The 18,827-nt window shown below is 40.1% G+C and overlaps 3 protein-coding genes across 6 annotated transcripts; all 3 read right to left on the reverse strand.

Moving 5' to 3' along the window:
• LOC104445821 (50S ribosomal protein L7/L12) lies at window positions 1-1,756 on the reverse strand. 2 transcript variants are annotated; one of them, XM_010059748.3, is made up of 2 exons: window positions 752-1,756; window positions 1-436 (listed from the first exon to the last, which is right to left on the reverse strand). In XM_010059748.3, the coding sequence occupies exon 1, from the start codon at window positions 1,434-1,436 to the stop codon at window positions 777-779; it is 660 nt and encodes a 219-aa protein (XP_010058050.2). In that variant the 5' UTR covers window positions 1,437-1,756; the 3' UTR covers window positions 1-436; window positions 752-776. The 2 variants fall into 2 exon arrangements, with proteins under 2 accessions (XP_010058050.2, XP_010058049.2); XM_010059747.3 differs by having other exon boundaries at window positions 1-446.
• Window positions 1,757-2,381: 625 nt separating this feature from the next.
• LOC104445822 (ribonuclease H2 subunit B) lies at window positions 2,382-7,462 on the reverse strand. Of its 2 annotated transcripts, XM_039312157.1 has the most exons (11): window positions 7,344-7,462; window positions 7,187-7,264; window positions 6,780-6,839; window positions 6,498-6,599; window positions 6,311-6,387; window positions 5,813-5,936; window positions 4,908-4,972; window positions 4,760-4,829; window positions 3,931-4,006; window positions 3,390-3,483; window positions 2,382-3,039 (listed from the first exon to the last, which is right to left on the reverse strand). In XM_039312157.1, the coding sequence occupies exons 2-11, from the start codon at window positions 7,236-7,238 to the stop codon at window positions 2,917-2,919; spliced, it is 843 nt and encodes a 280-aa protein (XP_039168091.1). In that variant the 5' UTR covers window positions 7,239-7,264; window positions 7,344-7,462; the 3' UTR covers window positions 2,382-2,916. The 2 variants fall into 2 exon arrangements, with proteins under 2 accessions (XP_039168091.1, XP_010058051.2); XM_010059749.3 differs by lacking the exon at window positions 7,344-7,462 and having other exon boundaries at window positions 7,187-7,337.
• A 1,937-nt stretch (window positions 7,463-9,399) lies between these two features.
• On the reverse strand, window positions 9,400-16,877 carry LOC104445823 (UDP-N-acetylglucosamine diphosphorylase 2). Of its 2 annotated transcripts, XM_010059750.3 has the most exons (15): window positions 16,503-16,870; window positions 16,254-16,308; window positions 16,007-16,158; window positions 14,759-14,798; window positions 14,287-14,379; window positions 14,103-14,215; window positions 13,908-13,982; window positions 13,257-13,296; window positions 13,060-13,142; window positions 12,880-12,957; window positions 11,872-12,015; window positions 11,448-11,515; window positions 10,678-10,792; window positions 10,437-10,593; window positions 9,400-9,888 (listed from the first exon to the last, which is right to left on the reverse strand). In XM_010059750.3, the coding sequence occupies exons 1-15, from the start codon at window positions 16,668-16,670 to the stop codon at window positions 9,791-9,793; spliced, it is 1,479 nt and encodes a 492-aa protein (XP_010058052.1). In that variant the 5' UTR covers window positions 16,671-16,870; the 3' UTR covers window positions 9,400-9,790. The 2 variants fall into 2 exon arrangements, 1 of the variants encoding a protein (XP_010058052.1); XR_005551173.1 differs by lacking the exons at window positions 9,400-9,888; window positions 10,437-10,593; window positions 10,678-10,792 and adding an exon at window positions 11,222-11,343 and having other exon boundaries at window positions 11,391-11,515; window positions 16,503-16,877.
• Between the last annotated feature and the right edge of the window lie 1,950 nt (window positions 16,878-18,827).

The raw sequence follows: 18,827 nt of genomic DNA on the forward strand, positions 1-18,827 counted from the left end.
GAGAGAATGAAAAACTTACAATATAGAACATTTTAGAAATTCAGGTGCCCAAGGTCTCAACTTCCACACTGTGCTTGAGTGAGGAATGTAAGTTTCTTCCCCCAGCATTTCTCACTACTCAGCACAAAGTAGGACCATCATGCATTTACACTCGATGTGTATGACTTGGAAATTGTTAAACCAATAGCAAATGAAATCATTTCAACAGTAGGAATCCTTTGCTCGACTTATCCGATGCAATTCTTCTCTCTTAAGCATGATGCTTATGCCTAGACGCGATGCCGAGCAACATTGATCGAGATGAATACAAGGCATTTACTAGTTGTCAGTAACCTTTTGTTGCAATTTCTATTCAAGTTCTCTATCAAGCTGGGCTCGCTGCTTCAGACTCGAGGTTTTACATCAATAAGCTGCCCGATTTCTGAAATGGAAGCACCTGCAACTAGCTAATCCAGCGGATCAAGTTCGAATTTCCGAATGTTAGATACCGAAAAATTGCCCAACTTCTCTTGCTTCCAAAAGCAAAACCAGCTAAACCCGGAAGCAAAAACAAGTTCACAAGGTATACAGCATTGGGGAAAGAGAGAAGAAAGAAACTAATCCATCGAAGAGTTCACCACCGACATCGATAGAGCACATGAACTTTCTAGTTCAAGAAATCTAAACTCATGAACTAAAAGCTTCTTCTAGGCCTATCTAATGTGAGTTGAATGAAAGAAGAAGAACAAATTCTTGGAAGAGCAACAAGTACCTGCAGATCCACCCTTTTGAAGTCTTCATTCCATTACAACCTTGGCTCCAAGTGCTTTCAACTTCTCAAGTATCTGCTCCCCTTCCTCCTTCGAAAGTCCGGCTTTCAACACCGCCGGCGTCTTCTCCACCAAGTCCTTGGCTTCCTTCAGACCCAAGTCCGTAAAGCTCCTCACTTCCTTGATGATCTTGATCTTCGCGGAGGCCTCGTACGATTCCAGCTTCACCTCGAACACGGTCTTCTCCGGCTTCTTCTCCTCCTTGCCCGCCGCCCCCGCCCCGGCCGCCTTCGCGGCCATCCCGGCCATAGCGGCGGCAGCTCCTCCTTTCATGACCGCGATGGCCGGCGGCTCCTTCATCCCCAATTTGCTCATCAGGATCGACGAGAGCTCCGCCACCTCGACCAGCGTGAGCCCGGCCACTTCGTCCACGAGGCGGAAGACCCTGTCCGTCGGAGGGCTCCGATGCTCCGTGGGATCGAACGTGGCCGGATCGTAGTCGGCCGGAAGCCTCCGCTGGTCGATCTCCACTTCATCTTCGTCATCCTCCTCTTTCCTCGCCGGTTGAGAGAGATTCCGGGACAACCAATTCAAGCGCGAATCCGCCATGACGGCAGGACGAGAAATGGCATACGCACGGAGGAATCCATTTGACAAACGGTGTCCTGCTCTCGAGATTAGGCTCATTGCTGATGATAGCTAGAACGCTACACCCTTGTCTCGGAAGCAGACGGAGTCACAGCCGATGCATCATCGGAGCAGCCGAAGCGAGGAGACGACGGCTTGAAGTTCGGATCTTTTCAGAAAGTGCTGCGGAAGCGGACGAGGAGAGCAGCCTCGGATTGTCGAAGAAGCGCGACGAGCGCGGGACGGAAGAGCTCCGCCACTGAATTGAGATAAGGGCTGACCGAAACCGCCGTCGCCGGCGACGAGGATCGGTGGAAGCGGGACGGCGGTATCCACCGGTGCTGGCGTCGAAGAGAGAGGGAAGGAGCTTGATTTGAAACCCTAGCTGGAGGAAGAGGAAGACTACCCACCTCCCGTGTAATGGGCCGGGCCGGGCTCCTCTGATTGTGGGCTTTTGATTCTGAGAAAGCTGGGCCTAAGACAATCCAAGAATTGTCTCTTATCATGGGGACAATTACCATTTAGCGAATTGAACTTTATTCCTTTTTCTCGGTCAGAGTTAAATTTGCTCATTCAAATTCATTTAATTATACAATATGGTAAGAGAAGATAACATGCATAAAAAAATTTGTGCAATTTCACGACGACCGTGAAGGCTTTATATTAATTAAAAAGAGGAAGTGAAAAACTCATCCATGATGTTAAGCACCGCATTGTTGTGTTTCGTATACGAGTATTATCCATTTTATCTAAATGCTCTAGTTATATAAATATTTATTGAATACATAGATGGAATTTATCAAATTCATTTCCTACCATATAACGTGAAGAGATGATTTTGTTTCTAATAGACCTCTTATCTCCTTTTCCTCCCAAGACTCTTATATGATGTTGAAACAGGCCTTGCTTTCTTGCACGTAAGTGGAGTTTTTCATTCCTCGTCTTTGACTAATGAATGATGGCATATGGTAGTTTTTGACCAATTCTCAAGGTTCACCTCATATATTTGTGCAAACTCAATACATTAAAATCTACATGGCGCTCAATTCCACAACACTTCAATGGGCACGACAGGTTAAGATTTACCCATAAGTCAAAGAGTACAGAAAGCTCTTACATGTTACCAAAATTTAGCAATCAGAGAAGCCTTGACCAAAAGGGCAATGCTTACAAGCAAAATTTGTAGAAACACCTCCCTGAACCATACATTACAAGTTTCGGGGCTAGTACGACTCAACAATCGGTTGCTGTTTACACAGTTTTAGGAATGCCCCATCACGCCTTCTTGCAGATCCAGCACAATGGCTCGATGGACAGCCAGAAAATATTATCTGGTGCTCCTAAAATCCACACTTAGCAGAAAGTGTGGCTAAAGTTACAACAGATAAACCAACCATGCCTGAATGATTGCCGAATGGGTGAACCATCTGGCTCCAATGCTAAGAAATAATCAGCCGTCAACTGGAAAAAGGCGATGAAGGAATGGCTATATCTATCTTGTTACGGGAAGTTTCTTCACCTACAACACTTTGGACAAGATTTATCTGGCTCTTCTGGAAGCCCTGGTGAACATTTCTTTGATATTCTGAGAATCCGTCTCTACTTTTGCTTTTTTAACTTGCCTTCCAACCTTTGAAGCCTTCTTATCCGCCCCACTCTTTCCCTAATAGATCACAGAAGAAATATTCAGCAGCAAATTAATATCCCTACGCTGGGAAGAGTGACCGCGACCAGGTTTATTCAACAGGTACAAATGGACACAACCCAAATACGCAAAATCATTCCTCCGATTAAGATTACAAGGAGGCAAGTTTCAATTGAAATCTGTGAGCCCATGACTCAAGAGTCGGCACTAAGCAGTCAAAATACCCCTTTTAGAACTTCATACAAAACAATTACATAGATCATGTTATAGGAATCCAGCAGAGATCCAAAGTTCAGTCACCCTGATACTATTGGATTGCTGAATGCATAATTAACTCCCTCCGTCTACTGAAGTGATATTGCAGTTACCTGTAAGGCCACAGGAGATCCAAAGTCATCTGTGTCTGCTACATCTTGATAATTTTGTTTATGAGCTGCCTCTCCAACATCCTCTAAATTCAATCTGCAGGAAAATTAAGAATCCTGGATTCAGTCACCATTGATTATATATCAATTTAAGCAGGGATAAATCTGGGATTTTTCTTTTTTGGGTCAAACTAACAAATTCATATCATTCCATTGATTAAACCTATGCTTTATACTGAATAGACCTTATTTCTGCAGTAACGGCACTCTGATATCATTATAACTTTCTTATGTGTTTTCTCAGTAACGTGGGCAACCTGCAAAGGTGAGAAGCACCTTATCGATGTATTTCTTTAGAAATGTAAAGGTAGTGTTACTCTCCAATTCTATAACCATAATTAAATTTTTCACCACTCAGTGGGGGATAATCTATCCTAAATCCTAATACGCAGATTCTATATACTATTGTACAACAGAAATACAGCCATTAGTGTTTAGGGAAAATCAGGAAATAGTATTTATGCAAGAAAGAGAAAAGTTTTACTTCAGACTATCACAGAGATTCTTCAACCAAGGTTCATCCAGCAAGTACTCCCCCATTATTGAGACAGCATCAGCTACTGCACAAACAATAATGGAGAATTAATAAAGTGCAAAAAGCAAATCTTTATTTGACTCAAGCTGGACATTCCAATCCTGTTCATCTTTCCTTTATAATTAAGCCCAGTGATCTCTCAAATTAACTATCTTAACCAGAAAGCATGAGTGACTCTTGCACAAAGGCCTGAGAGGAGCAGATAGTCTAAGCTAAAGCAGTAGGCCATTCCCCCTCTATTCCTCAAGAAATTACGAACACAAAGTTATTAAGAAATGCTCCTGTAAATATGTCATGCACATGCCAAAACATGCACAAACATCCAACTTTAACAGATATTCATACCATTAGATGGTGACCCATAGAGCAATAACAAGTTCGATGCACTTAGATAGGTTAATAGATATTAAGATCCACTACCCTTTTCAAATTGGTCAAACATAGTGACATAAACATTGATCAACCTTATAACTGGCTTGGCAAACAGTTTCAGTTCAGGCATTCACTCAATTAAGAGCTCGAATCCCATCATGAAAACCATTATCAATGCTAAAGTCCTGCTTTCAGAACAACTATTAACACCCTTTGTGGTAAGAGTTTATTCTTTTTTTCCCTTTTCGATTGGCCCCTTTACTTTGGTAAGAGTTAATTGTAACTACCCACCACTCTCATTCAGATGTACTAACTGATAAAAATCTCTGCTCATGACTCCTTCAATAAACTCATTTAAAAGATTCATGAAATTACATAGCCAAAAGTTTGTCTCACTAAGACATACACAACTCTTTCTCAGCTCGGGCAGCATAGTTTTTGTCCAGAGTACCCATAGTCTGCTTCAGTTGGTGCACCTGCAATTAGATAACATTCGTTGGTACACTTGCACACAACATCATTGGAGAAAATTAAGTTTCGTGAGAATTACAGACCTTGTATGACAACCAAGCAAAAACCTTAGTGTCGTCAAGCCTAAAAAACCTCGTTGATCCAATTTCTGCCAATAGAGGCAAACAGAAAGAGATATCAACTTGTGTCCTTACAAAGGAAAAGTTGCACCCCTAATAACACTCTTAATGCTCTTGATATAAGAATATGTCAGTAATGCGATCATAATTTACTGAATCTCTTCTTCACAGTTTCTATATGTAACAACGAGGGTAATGTTCGCCAGTTGCTTATCAAGTAACAATTCAACTGATTTGAATCATATGCAATTCACAGTATTAGCATACTGTTATGCTAAGTTTGATTACACACACACAGAGACAACAAGAAACACAAAAACCAAAAAGAAAAAGGAAATGCAGATTCTAGAGCCCGGACTTAGAGTTGAGCTTGGTGTCCTTAAGATATATTTAATGCAAAGAGTATCTCCAGATATACCCCTACAATTCAATTTTTAAAAATTCATTTTTTGGTTTTGTATGAAACTTTAATTGCAGCATGGCGCATGACATATCACATGACGAGAGCATCATGCAATATTATATGATCCTGATTCTTAAAAGTTCTAACTTATTTCTTTCCCAAATTAAGCTACCCCTTCCTACCAGGGCTAAGGCTTCCTTTAGGTCCCTCCTTCCACGGAGCCTCAAAGCCTTTTCCATTTTTCAATGAGAATAGTGATCATTTTTTTTTCAATCCTAGTAACATTGACTGAAGAAAGGTGGCGCAGAAAATAATATATAAACAAAAAGAATCTCTACCAGCAGCATAATGTTGCAGATAAGTCTTATTAAATGTCTATCTTGAATTTTACGTTATTTTGGTGGTCAAGAATGTAGTTACTTCAGTGTAGCCAATATGTCTAATACAGATGTACACGAGAAGTCACCTTTAACTTCGCAAACCACTTGCATAGACTTCTCCGCAATGGACAATAAATGCTGATATCCAGGGTAACCATTTATAAACAAAATCTCATCCAATTGCCTAAACTTCCCAGGTTCATCTCCTTTCTGCATTAGTTGAAAACGGCATTATGATGTCACATACTTTGGATTAATACATAAAGGACAACAGGTCAAACTTCATGAGAGATAAAAACTGTGTGCATTCCACAATTTTATCTTGTTTACATGCTTAGGCAGAAGGCAGTGTGTAAACTTGATAAATTCACAGATGCATAATCGATGTAAACTATATGCTGGAATTTCTTGGATAGCATATATGCGATCAACAATTTGAGAGTCATGCATAGAAAGATTAAGGGTTCCAATAGAAAGAAATTCATTTCTTAGAGAAAACAAATACTTAAACTCGTGATCGAATAAATTAGTAGGAATATATGATAACATTTCATTTCTTGTGAACCATTAAAAATATATGGTACCTTCATCCTGGCTTCCTCGAAAATGGGCAACATGATGAACACTGGATCAACTGGTGTGGCAGTATAGTGGCAACCATCTTGACCAAATATTTAAAAAAAAAAAAAAAAAAAAAAGAGCAAATTATAATCCCAACTGCGATGAACACATGTGAGTCTTAATTGCCAACATGAATCTTGAAGATCATACCTTTATGGACGTAATCTCCCAGGAACCAAGACCCATAAGGTAATTTAAACCATTGAAGTTCAAAAAGCTTCTCATCGACAACGAGGTAGCACGTCGCTTTTCCTGTGAGCAGTTAGAGGCAGCATCAGCAAGCTAAGTTTTTCAGGCACGTTCATGCACGATGGCTCATGCCAAGCGAGCAGCTGCATCCAAGATTCACCCAACGACGAGATTGAACTATGAAATAGCGGGAAAGTCGCAAGGAAGGCAAACAAGGGGGAAAGCGGGTCACTTTCTGATTACCTGATTTGGGATGCCGAAGTGATAAGAAATGCCCAACCCCTTTCTCCGTCGCAGCAGAATCTACATTACAAGGGACTCAAAACCTCACTATCTTCAAATTTAACGTTAACGGTTCAAAATTCACAGAATTAGAATTTCGAAACAAGGGAAATGCAAGAATCAGCTGCTCCATTCCGCATTTCAATTCGCAAACGTCGGGAAGACATAACACACGCATGCCAAAATTCTCAACACCATCCAAAAAATCATCCAATTCGAGCACAACCACCATGGAATCCCACGCAAGTCATCGATCGGGAAGGGTGTGCGCGATCCGAACAGGGAAATTCGGGCAACGGGATCGCGTTTCTAGCGAAAATGCGAAGTGGGTTTTGCAGAGAGGCATCGAATTGGAGAAGAGGGGTTACCGGGTGCGACGAGAAGGCGAGTTTCGCTACTTCCTTGCCACCAGTTCTCCATTCTCGAAAGAATCTGCTCTTCCTCCTCTGCAAAAAGAACAATAAAAATCGAAACTTTTTCGCAGTCGCCGCAGCTCAGTTGCTGGAAAAGAATCAAGAGCAATACCACCAGAGCGAAAGCCAGATTATGGCGCCAAAGGTTGGCTCGACTCGTGCCGTCGCACGTGCCAGACTCTGAAGATTTCCTTAGGGTTAATTGCTTTTTAGACTTCCTCGTGCCCAGGATATTTTAGGATTAATAATTGCTCTTCAAGAACAAATAATCTATTTGTAAATGAGTCTTCATTTTTATTTATTTGTGTAGATATGATAACAAGTATAATCAATACTTTGAGTAGGGAAAAACACAATAATTTGGTGAATAATTGACGAACCTGTCAAATATCCCAACGATTTTTCACATTTGTCGATTATTTCATCATTATGTAACTACTCTAATTTTTCTTATTGATGTGTTATGAACTGGAAATTTTCAAGGCCCAACAGGGCGAGGAGACAACCGAGATGACTGGACGTGCATTGAAGCTTTTAGTGATCGAGGGTTTGTGAGTTCTAGAATGTTCTTAGGATAATGGAAATATATGCATGCATTTTAGATTATTTTTGTAATAAATGGTAGTTTGGAAAACTGGATCTCTCCATCTATTGTTATAATTTGAGAGGATTCTTGTAATTAATTATAATTAGGGAAATTGTCTTCACCATTAAATAATGAGGAGATTTGTGATTATAATTTGAGAGATTCAAGTATATATGGAAATCGTCTCTTTAATTTCTGTCATTCGACAGGTTATAAAAAAGTCATATCTCTCAAATAATTTTCCCTAGAGACTCTCTTCGTGATCCAGGTGGGTGAAGTGTTAAGAAATGCGCATATCTAATGTTAAAAAAACTTCGAAATTGACACATGAGAACCATGAAGGAGACATTTTTCAAATGCATACTACAGTCCTCGGAGAGAAAACAAATGTTTGGAAGAAATAGAGAAAATAGAGCTGAAAATAGGCTGAACTATTTTCCTCTAATCTAAATCATTTATTTAGAGTCCAACATTCGGCTAAACTATTTGTAATAAACAATAGTTTTTTTCTTGAATCACTTTGGCTTCATAGGTGACGGGGGTGTCATTGAGATGCTGAAAATAGGCCACAAATTACCAACACAAGAGAGCTTGCCTATCTAACTTTGCTTAGGACACCGTTTCCATCAATCCAACGGTGGTCATGTAACTTTGCTTAGTACGTCTTTCATCAATCCAGTACAAGAGGGAGCTTGCCTAGCTAGAAATTCCACTGCCAATCACCCTTGTGCCCAAGGTGTCGCAAATGCTTAAAAAGGTGCTGATTACGGGGCCATTTCAAGTTTCATTGTTCGCAAGTGTACCCCTAGAGTTCTTGCTAATAAACTAAGAACGTGCTGCTTGGATTCCCCGATTGTTTCGTTAATTGGGCTAAATGCTGTATCAGCACTTGTTATTTCGCCTTCTATGTCCGTTATGGCAATTGAAGTCCTCTCTCGAATGTTAGATTGATCTACAGAACAGGGGAGGCTCGAAGTATTGCCCCCGGCGCCCCAGTATCAAGCTTGCCCACCTCTGTTTTGCTGATGATGTTTTGATTCTGACTAATGGGGGTACGAATGCTTTGACAAACACATCCCCCATATCGAAGGGAATTCCTATATCACAAGACTGAGATCTAACACTTCGCAGTCTATGATAGATGGGGTATTTACAGGACGTCGGCAAAGCTGGAGGGGGAGCTGGCTTGGCCATGTCCAGGAGTTGGAAGGGCAGAGGGCCAACACCATACTCATTCTCAAAGATTGCATGGGGCGCCGCCATCACGCACCACATTTGGATCCCCAGGGACAAGAACAAGCCGCATGATAATGCCTTCGCTGGCTGGCTAGGGTGGTGCCACTTTTTTTCCGATAGTCCATTGTGCTGTCTTGTACAGACTTTATTCTATAAAACTTTAGAGAGAGAGAGAGAGAGAGAGAGAGAGAGAGAGAGAGAGAGGGAGGGAGATTGCTTAATCCACAGCATTTGGAGATGTGCAAGAGGTGCAGTGTCGACTCATATAGTCTTGTTGTACTGCCTCTGTCTTTTGTGAACACTTGAACATAAGAAAAAGGAAAAGAGCATTTTTAGGAGAATAATCTTCATTGGCAAACACTTAAACACCAAATGCTGCATAAACAGACTGAATGCAACAGCGAGATAACGGCTCTGAATTTGTTAAAATTGCACCAATTCGACAGCACCATCAATTTACACATCAACATACAGGAATTATTTTCTTTTCATTTTTCACAAAGCTTCTCTCTTTTTCATTTTTCTTATTTGTGATGTACTAGGACCGTCTTACGCTAACACGAAAAATTACAAACACTAATCTATCTTGTAGGTATCAAATGACACACAACCTCGCCCATCACGATCTCAAATAAAACCGAAACCGAGCCGCACATGTTAACATCTCCAGAACTTTATCGTCACAAAACGGAGATCTCACCCTCCCTTTTCCTTCCATAGGAAACAGACAAGCACAGCTAAAATGCAATCTCACAAGGCGCATGAAAGGTCCTCCCCCGACATATAGCCTCAAGATTTTCTCCAGCATATGAACACAACGGGGATACCTCCACACCTGAGATAAACACAAAACAAGAAGCATTAAATTTACTTCCTGGTTCATAAATCATGTGAGCCAGCTGATTCGGTAGAACCTGACTAATTGTTTTCAAACACATTATGTACTCTTGACAGACTGCTCCCAACTGAAATGAGTAAAGATAAGCCTATGGGACCAAGGACATAGAAGAAACAAATCTCCATTACATCCTATCACACATATGCTATAGGTTAACTCCTTTACAAATAGCAAAAGAACGGATCAAATATTCTGCAACAATTCTCGAGAAACCCACGAGCCTCCCAGCAAATTCAAAATTCTTTATCAGCTTTTGAGTTGATTTCCTCTTCTTCACTTGTAATTAACGTAGAATCTTGGGTGTGTGTCTATTCTGTTCGTTTTCCCCAGTGCAAGGTGTATGGACCGATTAAATCACAACAACATGCAGGCATAAGTGGAAGATTTCTCGGTACAAGTCAAATTCCATACACCACAAGAACAGCAAACTCTGCACAGCATGTAAAAATTGGCAACGCAATGCATGGTAAACCACCACCAATTACCAGTAGCATAGAGCGGCACTGAATGTGTTACAAAGCCTCCAGCAGCAACAACCCAACGAGTATGAAGCCGGAGAACCAGCAGCCTTGCACTGTCTGGTGTGTCAAAATTTGATCCATTAGCATTTTTCACCGGCGCGAACTCCTCATCACGCAATACCTGAACTTTCAGACAAAACATTTAGCTTCGCAGTATTTAAAGAGATGAGCTCAAAAAATTGGTATTAGAAGGATAAAAGAGGACCTCAAAAAGTGCAGTTGAAGGAGCATAGGGAAATGCATCAAATATGAATTGCTCCAGCTTCAGTCCCGCCGTTTGTCCATGGATTGAAGCAATTTTCTTCTCAGCAAGATGATAGCTGCAATTACAAAAACCCAAATGCATTTGATATATGAAACATAGTCTCACACGATGAATTGGTTGAGAAATAGTCTAAATTCTTGATATTACTAAAGTTTACTCTTTGTAGAGAGACCAAATTTTTGGCAAATCCAGTACTTAATGAGTCTCATGCTTATGTACCCTAACAATCGAAAACACTCTGACCGCAAAATTAAATTAATTGTCAATTAACCTTTTGAATTTGATAAAAATCTATTCTGAAGCTCTTTGTTGATGCTTTTATAAAGCAACCTGCAATTGTATTTAAATTAAAATATCATTTGGTATTAGTAGCTCTAGGGATGCACGTGTGAGGAATAGCTGGAAATGCAAACCGCAAGGAGGATAATTAAAGTTAGAACAAGTAATTGACACACCATGTTAGCTCATTAGTCAATAGTAGAACTACCAAAAAAATTCTGTATCTCATATGAAAAAGGTCAAATGCCTCGTTCACAAATTTTGTAGTACAAAATTATGGTTCAGAAGGTGAACGATGAAACTAAAGTCATAAAACTAACAGAATACTTTAATAGGAGAAAAGATACAGCAGAAAGTGGCTTGAGAGACAATATTTTCATCCCCCAACATTTCCAAAAGCAGGGGAGCAGTGAAAAACAAAGACCACTTACATACTGTCTTTCTCAAGGCCATTTGCGACCTGGTTGAGAAAATCAAGGGTGAACATGTGTAAACAAACCTGAAAGCCAGAAAGTAATGAGTAGTCAGGGAGAAACTAGGGAGAAAAAAACAAAACCCAATGGATTCATATCATGCTACACCGTGCATTGAAGCACAGTGCAATCTAACACACAAGGTTGTCTGGTCTCAAAAGGATATGATATCCTGAGAAATAACACATAAAGACTTAAGCTACAACATCAGGCCCTGGACTAGTATCTATTAAAGCTGAGAGAAGTGGAATTTCCGTGCAATTGATATTGGCAATCAGCAAGCTTTTAGAGCAATAACGAAAAATATAAATCAATAATAGTGCCAAAAGCTGGAGACAAATCATGTAAGTAGTAAGTAGTAAGTGCAAGGAATAGGGTGTACATTACTCCAGCAAAAACGAAGCCGTCCAGTTTCCTGATTGATTGCAGAAGCAAGTGTTGGATCCAGCTCACTATATTCAAGGACTGTAAGTGGTCCACCTTTACCACGCCTTACAAACACGCCTACCTTCTCTTGTGGGTACGCCTAAAAAGAATTATCCAAGAATATAGAAAGTGAATATTCGGATCACATCCATTAGCAATAGGTCCCCCAAAAAAATGTGGACATGCTACACGTGCAATTATAATCCATCAGCCAGAAGGAAATTTTTTATTTTCATATGAAGCAAAACCAGCAAACAAAATTCAAGCAAGTCATATGCTATGTATCAACTCAATTTGATCCAAGTGGGCAAAACACCTCAAAAGGAGAACTCAGGATGGCATCCTTTGGATTGAGTCTCTCCTTATATACCAAGCCACAAGTTACTTCCCACTCACCATGAAACTTGATGTGTTTCATAAACTCCTCTGCTTTATATCACTATCATAATCGTCAATGTAGCTCATGAAGCTCAAAACTGCACCAGTTTGGTAAAATTCTAGATTTGACCCTCACACGTTGAAGACATAGCTCCCAAAATGAAGCAGTCTGCTTCAAATAGTTGAAAAGGTAAGTCTTGTAATATAGCACTTTGTCTTGCGTAGCACTCATACCCCAAGAACAATGTTCCGAAACCATTTATAATAAGCCAAATCCAAATGGCCGAGCCCCCCAACGAAGTACTCAAGGTTGTGCCCTTTGAGAGGTGAGTCTCCACTAAAGCAAAATCCATAAGTTCTTTGCCACTTGATGTAGATTCACAAGCTCTTCATATATCAGGCTTTACACTTTGATACCATAAATATGAACCATTTCAAGCCAGATTAACTTGTGCAGAAAAGGCAAGAGCCTCATCTAGAGATTACCAAAGGATAGGTGCAAACCACGTAAATTATCTTCAACACAGCACACTTTCCAAAAATCAGTCAAATGAATAAATTGAGTATGATATGTGCCTATAATCACCTTACGGACAACTTTAGCCGCAGCATCTACACCTTTGTCCATGAAATAACCCAAGAAAGTAGGATCAGCCACACGTACCTGTTTTAAGCGATAAATCTATGTGATAAATATCTGAAATCAACCCACAAAAAAGGAAACTTGCCAAGGGAAATTCCATCGCTTAGTAAAAGCAAAACTCACCAATGCATTGTCAACTCCATAACAATCCAAATATTTAATCCCTCTCGATGCCATATCTTCGAGAAGTTTGGAAGTTTTCAAAGCTGATCAATGAGAGCCAAATATTTATTAATGTTTTTAAGCTATAAGAGGTTGAGATACTGCGAAAGTGAAATAGTAACCACTAATTGGCACGAGATTTAAAAAAATAAAAGCACCTGTATATACTCCACCATTACCATCGGGAGCTTTAGCTACCTGGATATGAAAATCATATCAAAACGAGTTTCATGCATTAGTTCAGTCAGATATTATGACTTAGATTAGAAATAATTCCACGGCACTTCATACATCTACAGTTTCATCTTCCCCTACCGAAACAATCCACATTTTCTAATCATTTTATGGTAGTCTCCTGGGAAAAATGAGTGCACCACCACCTGTGTGACGAGTGAGAGATCTTATTGTACCATTTTATTCACTCAACGGTTGGGGCAAGAAAACTTTTAGTTACTTGGTTCTCTCACTCCTTCATACACCAGTAGACCATTGCAATACAATACTCAGATGCTCATACAATTAGAAGAATAATACAGACGCCGACAGTTAGAAGATAATAATTTATATTGCCAAAGACCTCAGCTCCCTTCAGCTTTGGTGTTTTAAACATTTCCATTATTCTTTAAGATACACTTCCTAAACTGTTTATTCTATTCTCAAAATTCAACTGCAAAATGGTTGGCAATGGCAGGTGAAGTTGAACGAGTACAAAGACTAAGGTTGAAAGAGTTGGTTAGATCTTGGAAACCATAATTATGTTCCTTCTGCAGTTAAATTAATCAAACAAACAAATAGAATAGCATACGTACTCTGTAAGGAGTCTCCATGATAAATCTTCCATCTTTCGAGACACATGGCATGGTACCTTGCTGGAAGAAGGTGACCTACACGAAATTTTCCGTCGATAGTGGGGTAATATTAACTACAACCAGATAGGAAATTTAACTTCTTTTTTTTTTTTTTTTTTTTTTAAAGAAAACTAGGAAAAGCTACATATGTTTTACTTGCTCAGCTTCAAGACCAAAGTATTTATGGCTCTCAAAAAATTTGCGTGTGGGCTCATCAGTAAATGGACTGGTCATTATGTACCAACGTATCAGTGGAGAACCACCAGAACCTGCAAAAAACAAGAGAATGAGCATATTTTCTGTGTAGTTTAAAAGAAATGAACAAGAGGAGGAATTGTACCCTCTTTGAGAGCTTGAGCAGCCAACTTCTGAACACACAAGATTCGTTCTGCTTGAATTTGGATAAGTGACTTGCCAGATGGCAGTCCAATGTCTACAATGAAATACTTCAACAAGTTATATACTTGAAATCCTGACGAAGCATGATAAGAAGAAATATTGTGGTGCATTACATACTAATAGCAGCAGTTGGAAGAACCAAAAATATGTCTAGTAGTTCAACGACATATTGTTTAAAAAAATAAAAAATAAATCAACAAGGGCAGTGTCCAAATGCTCACGGTGTATTAGAAATGATATAGGTTTTGATCAATGAAAGAATAAAAAGCTGTGCCCCCTTTTTAATTCCATTAGCTTTTGTAAAAGATGAATTTTATCCTTTTCTGAACCAGCAGACCCTTTTGTAAGTCATGTACCAAGAGAAACCTAAACCCATGCTAAGTCATAATCAAGTCGACATGGGAAATACTTACTAAAGCATCCTTTGGGATCTGAACTTCCAAGTCTTGTTCCCTGCGTGGCATAAAAAGGATATTGTGTAAGAAAATCAGTGGACCACATACGTCAAGAAGATGAACAATAAGGCAGGCAATTTTTGTGTATAAATCACAAAGCTATACATTATTCAAAGGCATATTATCAACTTTTGAAAAAAAAAAATGCACATTTTTCATTGAAATTTTGCATACTCAAGTAAGCACAATGGATAAAATACAATTACAAAACAAGAAATTACTGATCTGGAGACTACAAAACAAAAGCAGAATACATACACAAGCACACAAGATAGCTGAAGCCTTTTCATATATTTGATTTATCTTGTTGCATTGATAGAAGCATGAGTATATAAATGCTGAGTTTATTCTCATTACTTGCTTATCTGGAGAATTTATCATAAGAAATGTACGAAAAGAGAGGGAAGGACAAACATGCAAGTCTTCACTTTGTAAGTTATCTTACACCGGATGCTAGTGGAGCCTATCGTGCTATTCCACCCAGTTGAAGGAACTCCACATATTTCAAAGGGAAAAAAAAAATTTACATTTACATTTACATTTACATTTACATTTAACATCTTTCACTCCAGTTAATCCTTAGGCAAAACTGAGTGGGACTTGAACACGCTAATAGCTGTTGAAGTTATTGTCCAGTAAAAGTATCTCAATATTCCTGTGTAAAAAAAATCAGTAAATTCTGAAATTACCAAGTAGCAAGATAAAATTCGATGATTCCTCCGTGGATTTGCAATCCATACTGAAGGAGATAAAGGCATTTTAGATCCTGAGACCCTTGATTATAGAACCTATGGTCGAATCTCCGGAATCTTGTAACCGGCTTCTATTCTTCTTTTGTCTTTTTCTTTTTCGCAATGCACAACATTCATACCATCAAATTTTTCTTAAAATTATTTTTCCAAAAGCATCACACTGCGTCTGAAATGATCCGGCAATAAGAGTCCAGATCTAATTCAGTTACCAACAAACAGCTCGCTTAAAAAGTAAGAACCATCATTGTCTTTTCTTTTCAGCTCTCATCAAGTAAACAATAATGATCCCTTTCTGTTTTCTTTATTGACACTGGCCCACATGTAAATACATCAAGCTCAAGAGGGGGAAACAAACAGAGCTAAATCAGTAAAGCACGATTCCCTAATCACCAGGCACGTGCATACGCCAAAATGACAGCGTTCTACACCAACCAGCAATGGTAGAGCACGGTACCTGACCACCGGAGAGAAGCAACACCGCCAATTTCCCATCCGAGATCGCCTTCAGCCCCATCTTCCACCACCTCTCTCTTTCCTCCATGGTCCTCCCTTCCACAGTGGACACGTCGCTTTCCGGAACGGGCTCCAATGCCGCCACCGGCAGACCTGAAAGCGCGACCAAATCCGTCAGCAACCAGGCGCAACATCACTCCAGACTCGAGAGTCAGAGAGAGAGAGAGAGAGAGAGAAAGAGAGACGACCTTGAGATCTGAGCGAGCATCGAATGATCCGATCCACTCTCGGAAGATCCAAGCTCTGCAAAAGGACAAAAAAGCATCGGTAACGGCGAATTCCACAACAAAAAAGCATCGGTAATTCGGCGGACGGACGGCCGAATCGTCGATCAATCTCGATCGCGAAACGGCAAGTCCGTCTCTCCGATCACCGGAATCCCCGCCGCCGGGGATCACGGAGATCGGCGGCGGGGGGGAGGGGCAGGAGGAACGGACCTCGATGTCGTCGACGAGGAGCTGGCGCTCGTGAGGCGAGAGCTCGTCCCAGAGGGCGAAGGCGGCCTCCTGGCCGTAGTCCTTGAGCCTCTCCATCAGCGCCTGCGGCGGCGGCGGCGGCGGCGATGGCGCGGCGACGACGGCGGCGTTGGCGGCGGCTTCCACCATTATCGTTCGCTCGCCGCGGCTTCGATTCGGTCGCCGGGAAGCTGAGAAGCAGCAGTGCGGCGGCGGCGGGACTGCCGAATCTGGCGACGGGAATTATAGAGAGAGAAAGAGAGAGAGAGAGAGAGAGGTGTCTGCTGTGGCGTTGGTTGGGGATAGAGAGAGAAGGAGGAGAGGGAACAGTGGGGAGGAAGACAAGAATCGAATCGAGCTGCTTGCAGTTAACCACCACCTTGCTCGGGAGGGAAATGACGGGTTTGACCTCCCCCGCTGGCCAACGGCCACTGCGATCGAGTCCCGAATACTTCACAAAAAAAAAAAAAAAAAAAAATACACGAAATCTCGCCCCGGGCGTGTCGGTCGGGGGAGGGGGGGGGGGTTCTGTGCTTGAGATGACGGGTGTGTACTTCCTTGGGGCCAGACAAGTAGAGCGCGTAGGTCCGGGTTGAAAGTGGTTCGATCTGAATCGAGAGCTATTTAATCCTCCCATGCTTATACAAGATCTAATTATTCGTATTTGGATTCAACTCATATTTGGTTTCCGACCCATATTATTAAAATACTTTTATATTTGTCCCAATTGGGTGAGAGTGCGGAGAGAAGAAGTGCAATTCGAGTGAGGGAGAGAGATAAATGAAGAGAGAGTCATTATGGTGGGTTGAGTCAAAGTAAGTTGTAACTCCGTTTAAGGCTCATTTTATTTTGAATTTTACCGTTTTAAATTTATTTATAACTCGATTATTGAATTCAATCAAGTGAGCATCGGTTAAGAAATGGTTTTAAGGCCTATTTTGACATAGCTACTCATGGTCAAAGATAATACACACCTCATGATCATTGAGTCAAGGCCAGTGGCCTAGGCCATAACATTGAGTCACTATCAAGGCACCACTCATATATCTCAAGAGAATATATATGCACGCACGCACACAAAAATGTGTAAGCAATCCCTCTAGACAAGGAGAATGGTGTTTGATGAATATCATGGGGAACATATTTTTCTAAATCCTTAAATGATGCCGAATTTGACTCTTTCTACCACTTATGTGCTAGGGTAAATGACACAAATGGATCTTGAATTTTGGCTTAATTCATAATGTCGTCCTCGAACTTCAAATTTGTTCAATGTGATCATTGAAGTTTAGTTTAATGTGCAATATCATTCATAAACTTTTAATTTATTTAATATGGTCTACCCTATGGAAATTTTCAATGTTATCCCTAAATTTTAATTAAATGGAGAACAACATTAAATATTTCAACTCGGTTCAAGGATTAATTTACATATATACCAAAAGTTTATGGACCATATTAAATAAATTATAATTTTATAAACGATATTGCACATTAAGTTAAAACTTATGAACCACATTATATATTAAATCAAAATTTAGAAATTATTTGTACCATTATCCTTTTGTGGTATATGGGTTATACTTCAATAGATTTTTCCCCCTTTTGACAGATTTTATTTCTTATTCTTTTTAAGGTCGTTTCTAAAGACTTGTCAAATGACCACAAAAAGAACAAGATACTAATTGGACGGACTTGTATTTCACATGATTTGACTTGGTCGATTCTGTATGCATTTGCATGTGAGGACAAACCTAACCCATTAACAAATATCACAACTTTCGCTGCCAATCTATCATGGATTTCTTATGGCATTCATGATTTGATTCCATTATCTAATCTTTGTCCACATTAGCACAACTCATCATTGAGTTACTTACAAGATAAGTTTCGAGATCGGCCATAAATAATGTGATTATGATGGCGTCAAGATTAGATGAAGATTTGTCAGTTCACAATATGGTTTAAATTATATCAAGCGAACCGTGTTAATTGTATCGATCCGATTTGAAGGTCCGAGACAAGCTTCTTGATAAATCCCATCGATTACCAACAAATGTCTAATTTCAATCACCATATACGTTAGGATTTTCGATCTTCGTAAAATTGTTACGCTTGATCCGAATTCAACCATTTTCATAGCAAAATGCTATAGACGCATGCGCGTGGGAATGACATGGCTGTTGAAAAAGATCTGATCATGTGTTCCCCACGTCAACAACTTGTATGAAAAATGGCCATATTTCAATCACATCAATTGAAATCAAGATCCGATCACCCGATTGCAAGGTCCAAAATCCACTAAGC

The sequence above is a fragment of the Eucalyptus grandis genome, chromosome 5 (assembly GCF_016545825.1).
Source record: "Eucalyptus grandis isolate ANBG69807.140 chromosome 5, ASM1654582v1, whole genome shotgun sequence".
Classification (NCBI taxonomy): Eukaryota; Viridiplantae; Streptophyta; class Magnoliopsida; order Myrtales; family Myrtaceae; genus Eucalyptus; species Eucalyptus grandis.

Coding starts and splice junctions, on each gene's coding strand:
- LOC104445821 (XM_010059748.3), bottom strand. CDS start 1,436: ATGAGCCTAATCTCGAGAGCAGGACACCGTTTGTCAAATGGATTCCTC.
- LOC104445823 (XM_010059750.3), bottom strand. CDS start 16,670: ATGGTGGAAGCCGCCGCCAACGCCGCCGTCGTCGCCGCGCCATCGCCG. Junction 14,380..14,758: donor AGATCCCAAAGGATGCTTTA/GTAAGTATTTCC, acceptor ATTTCATTGTAG/ACATTGGACTGCCATCTGGC. Junction 13,143..13,256: donor TAATGGTGGAGTATATACAG/GTGCTTTTATTT, acceptor CTCATTGATCAG/CTTTGAAAACTTCCAAACTT.
- LOC104445822 (XM_039312157.1), bottom strand. CDS start 7,238: ATGGAGAACTGGTGGCAAGGAAGTAGCGAAACTCGCCTTCTCGTCGCA. Junction 6,388..6,497: donor GGGAGATTACGTCCATAAAG/GTATGATCTTCA, acceptor TATTTGGTCAAG/ATGGTTGCCACTATACTGCC. Junction 4,007..4,759: donor CCGAGCTGAGAAAGAGTTGT/GTATGTCTTAGT, acceptor TTGTTTGTGCAG/TAGCTGATGCTGTCTCAATA.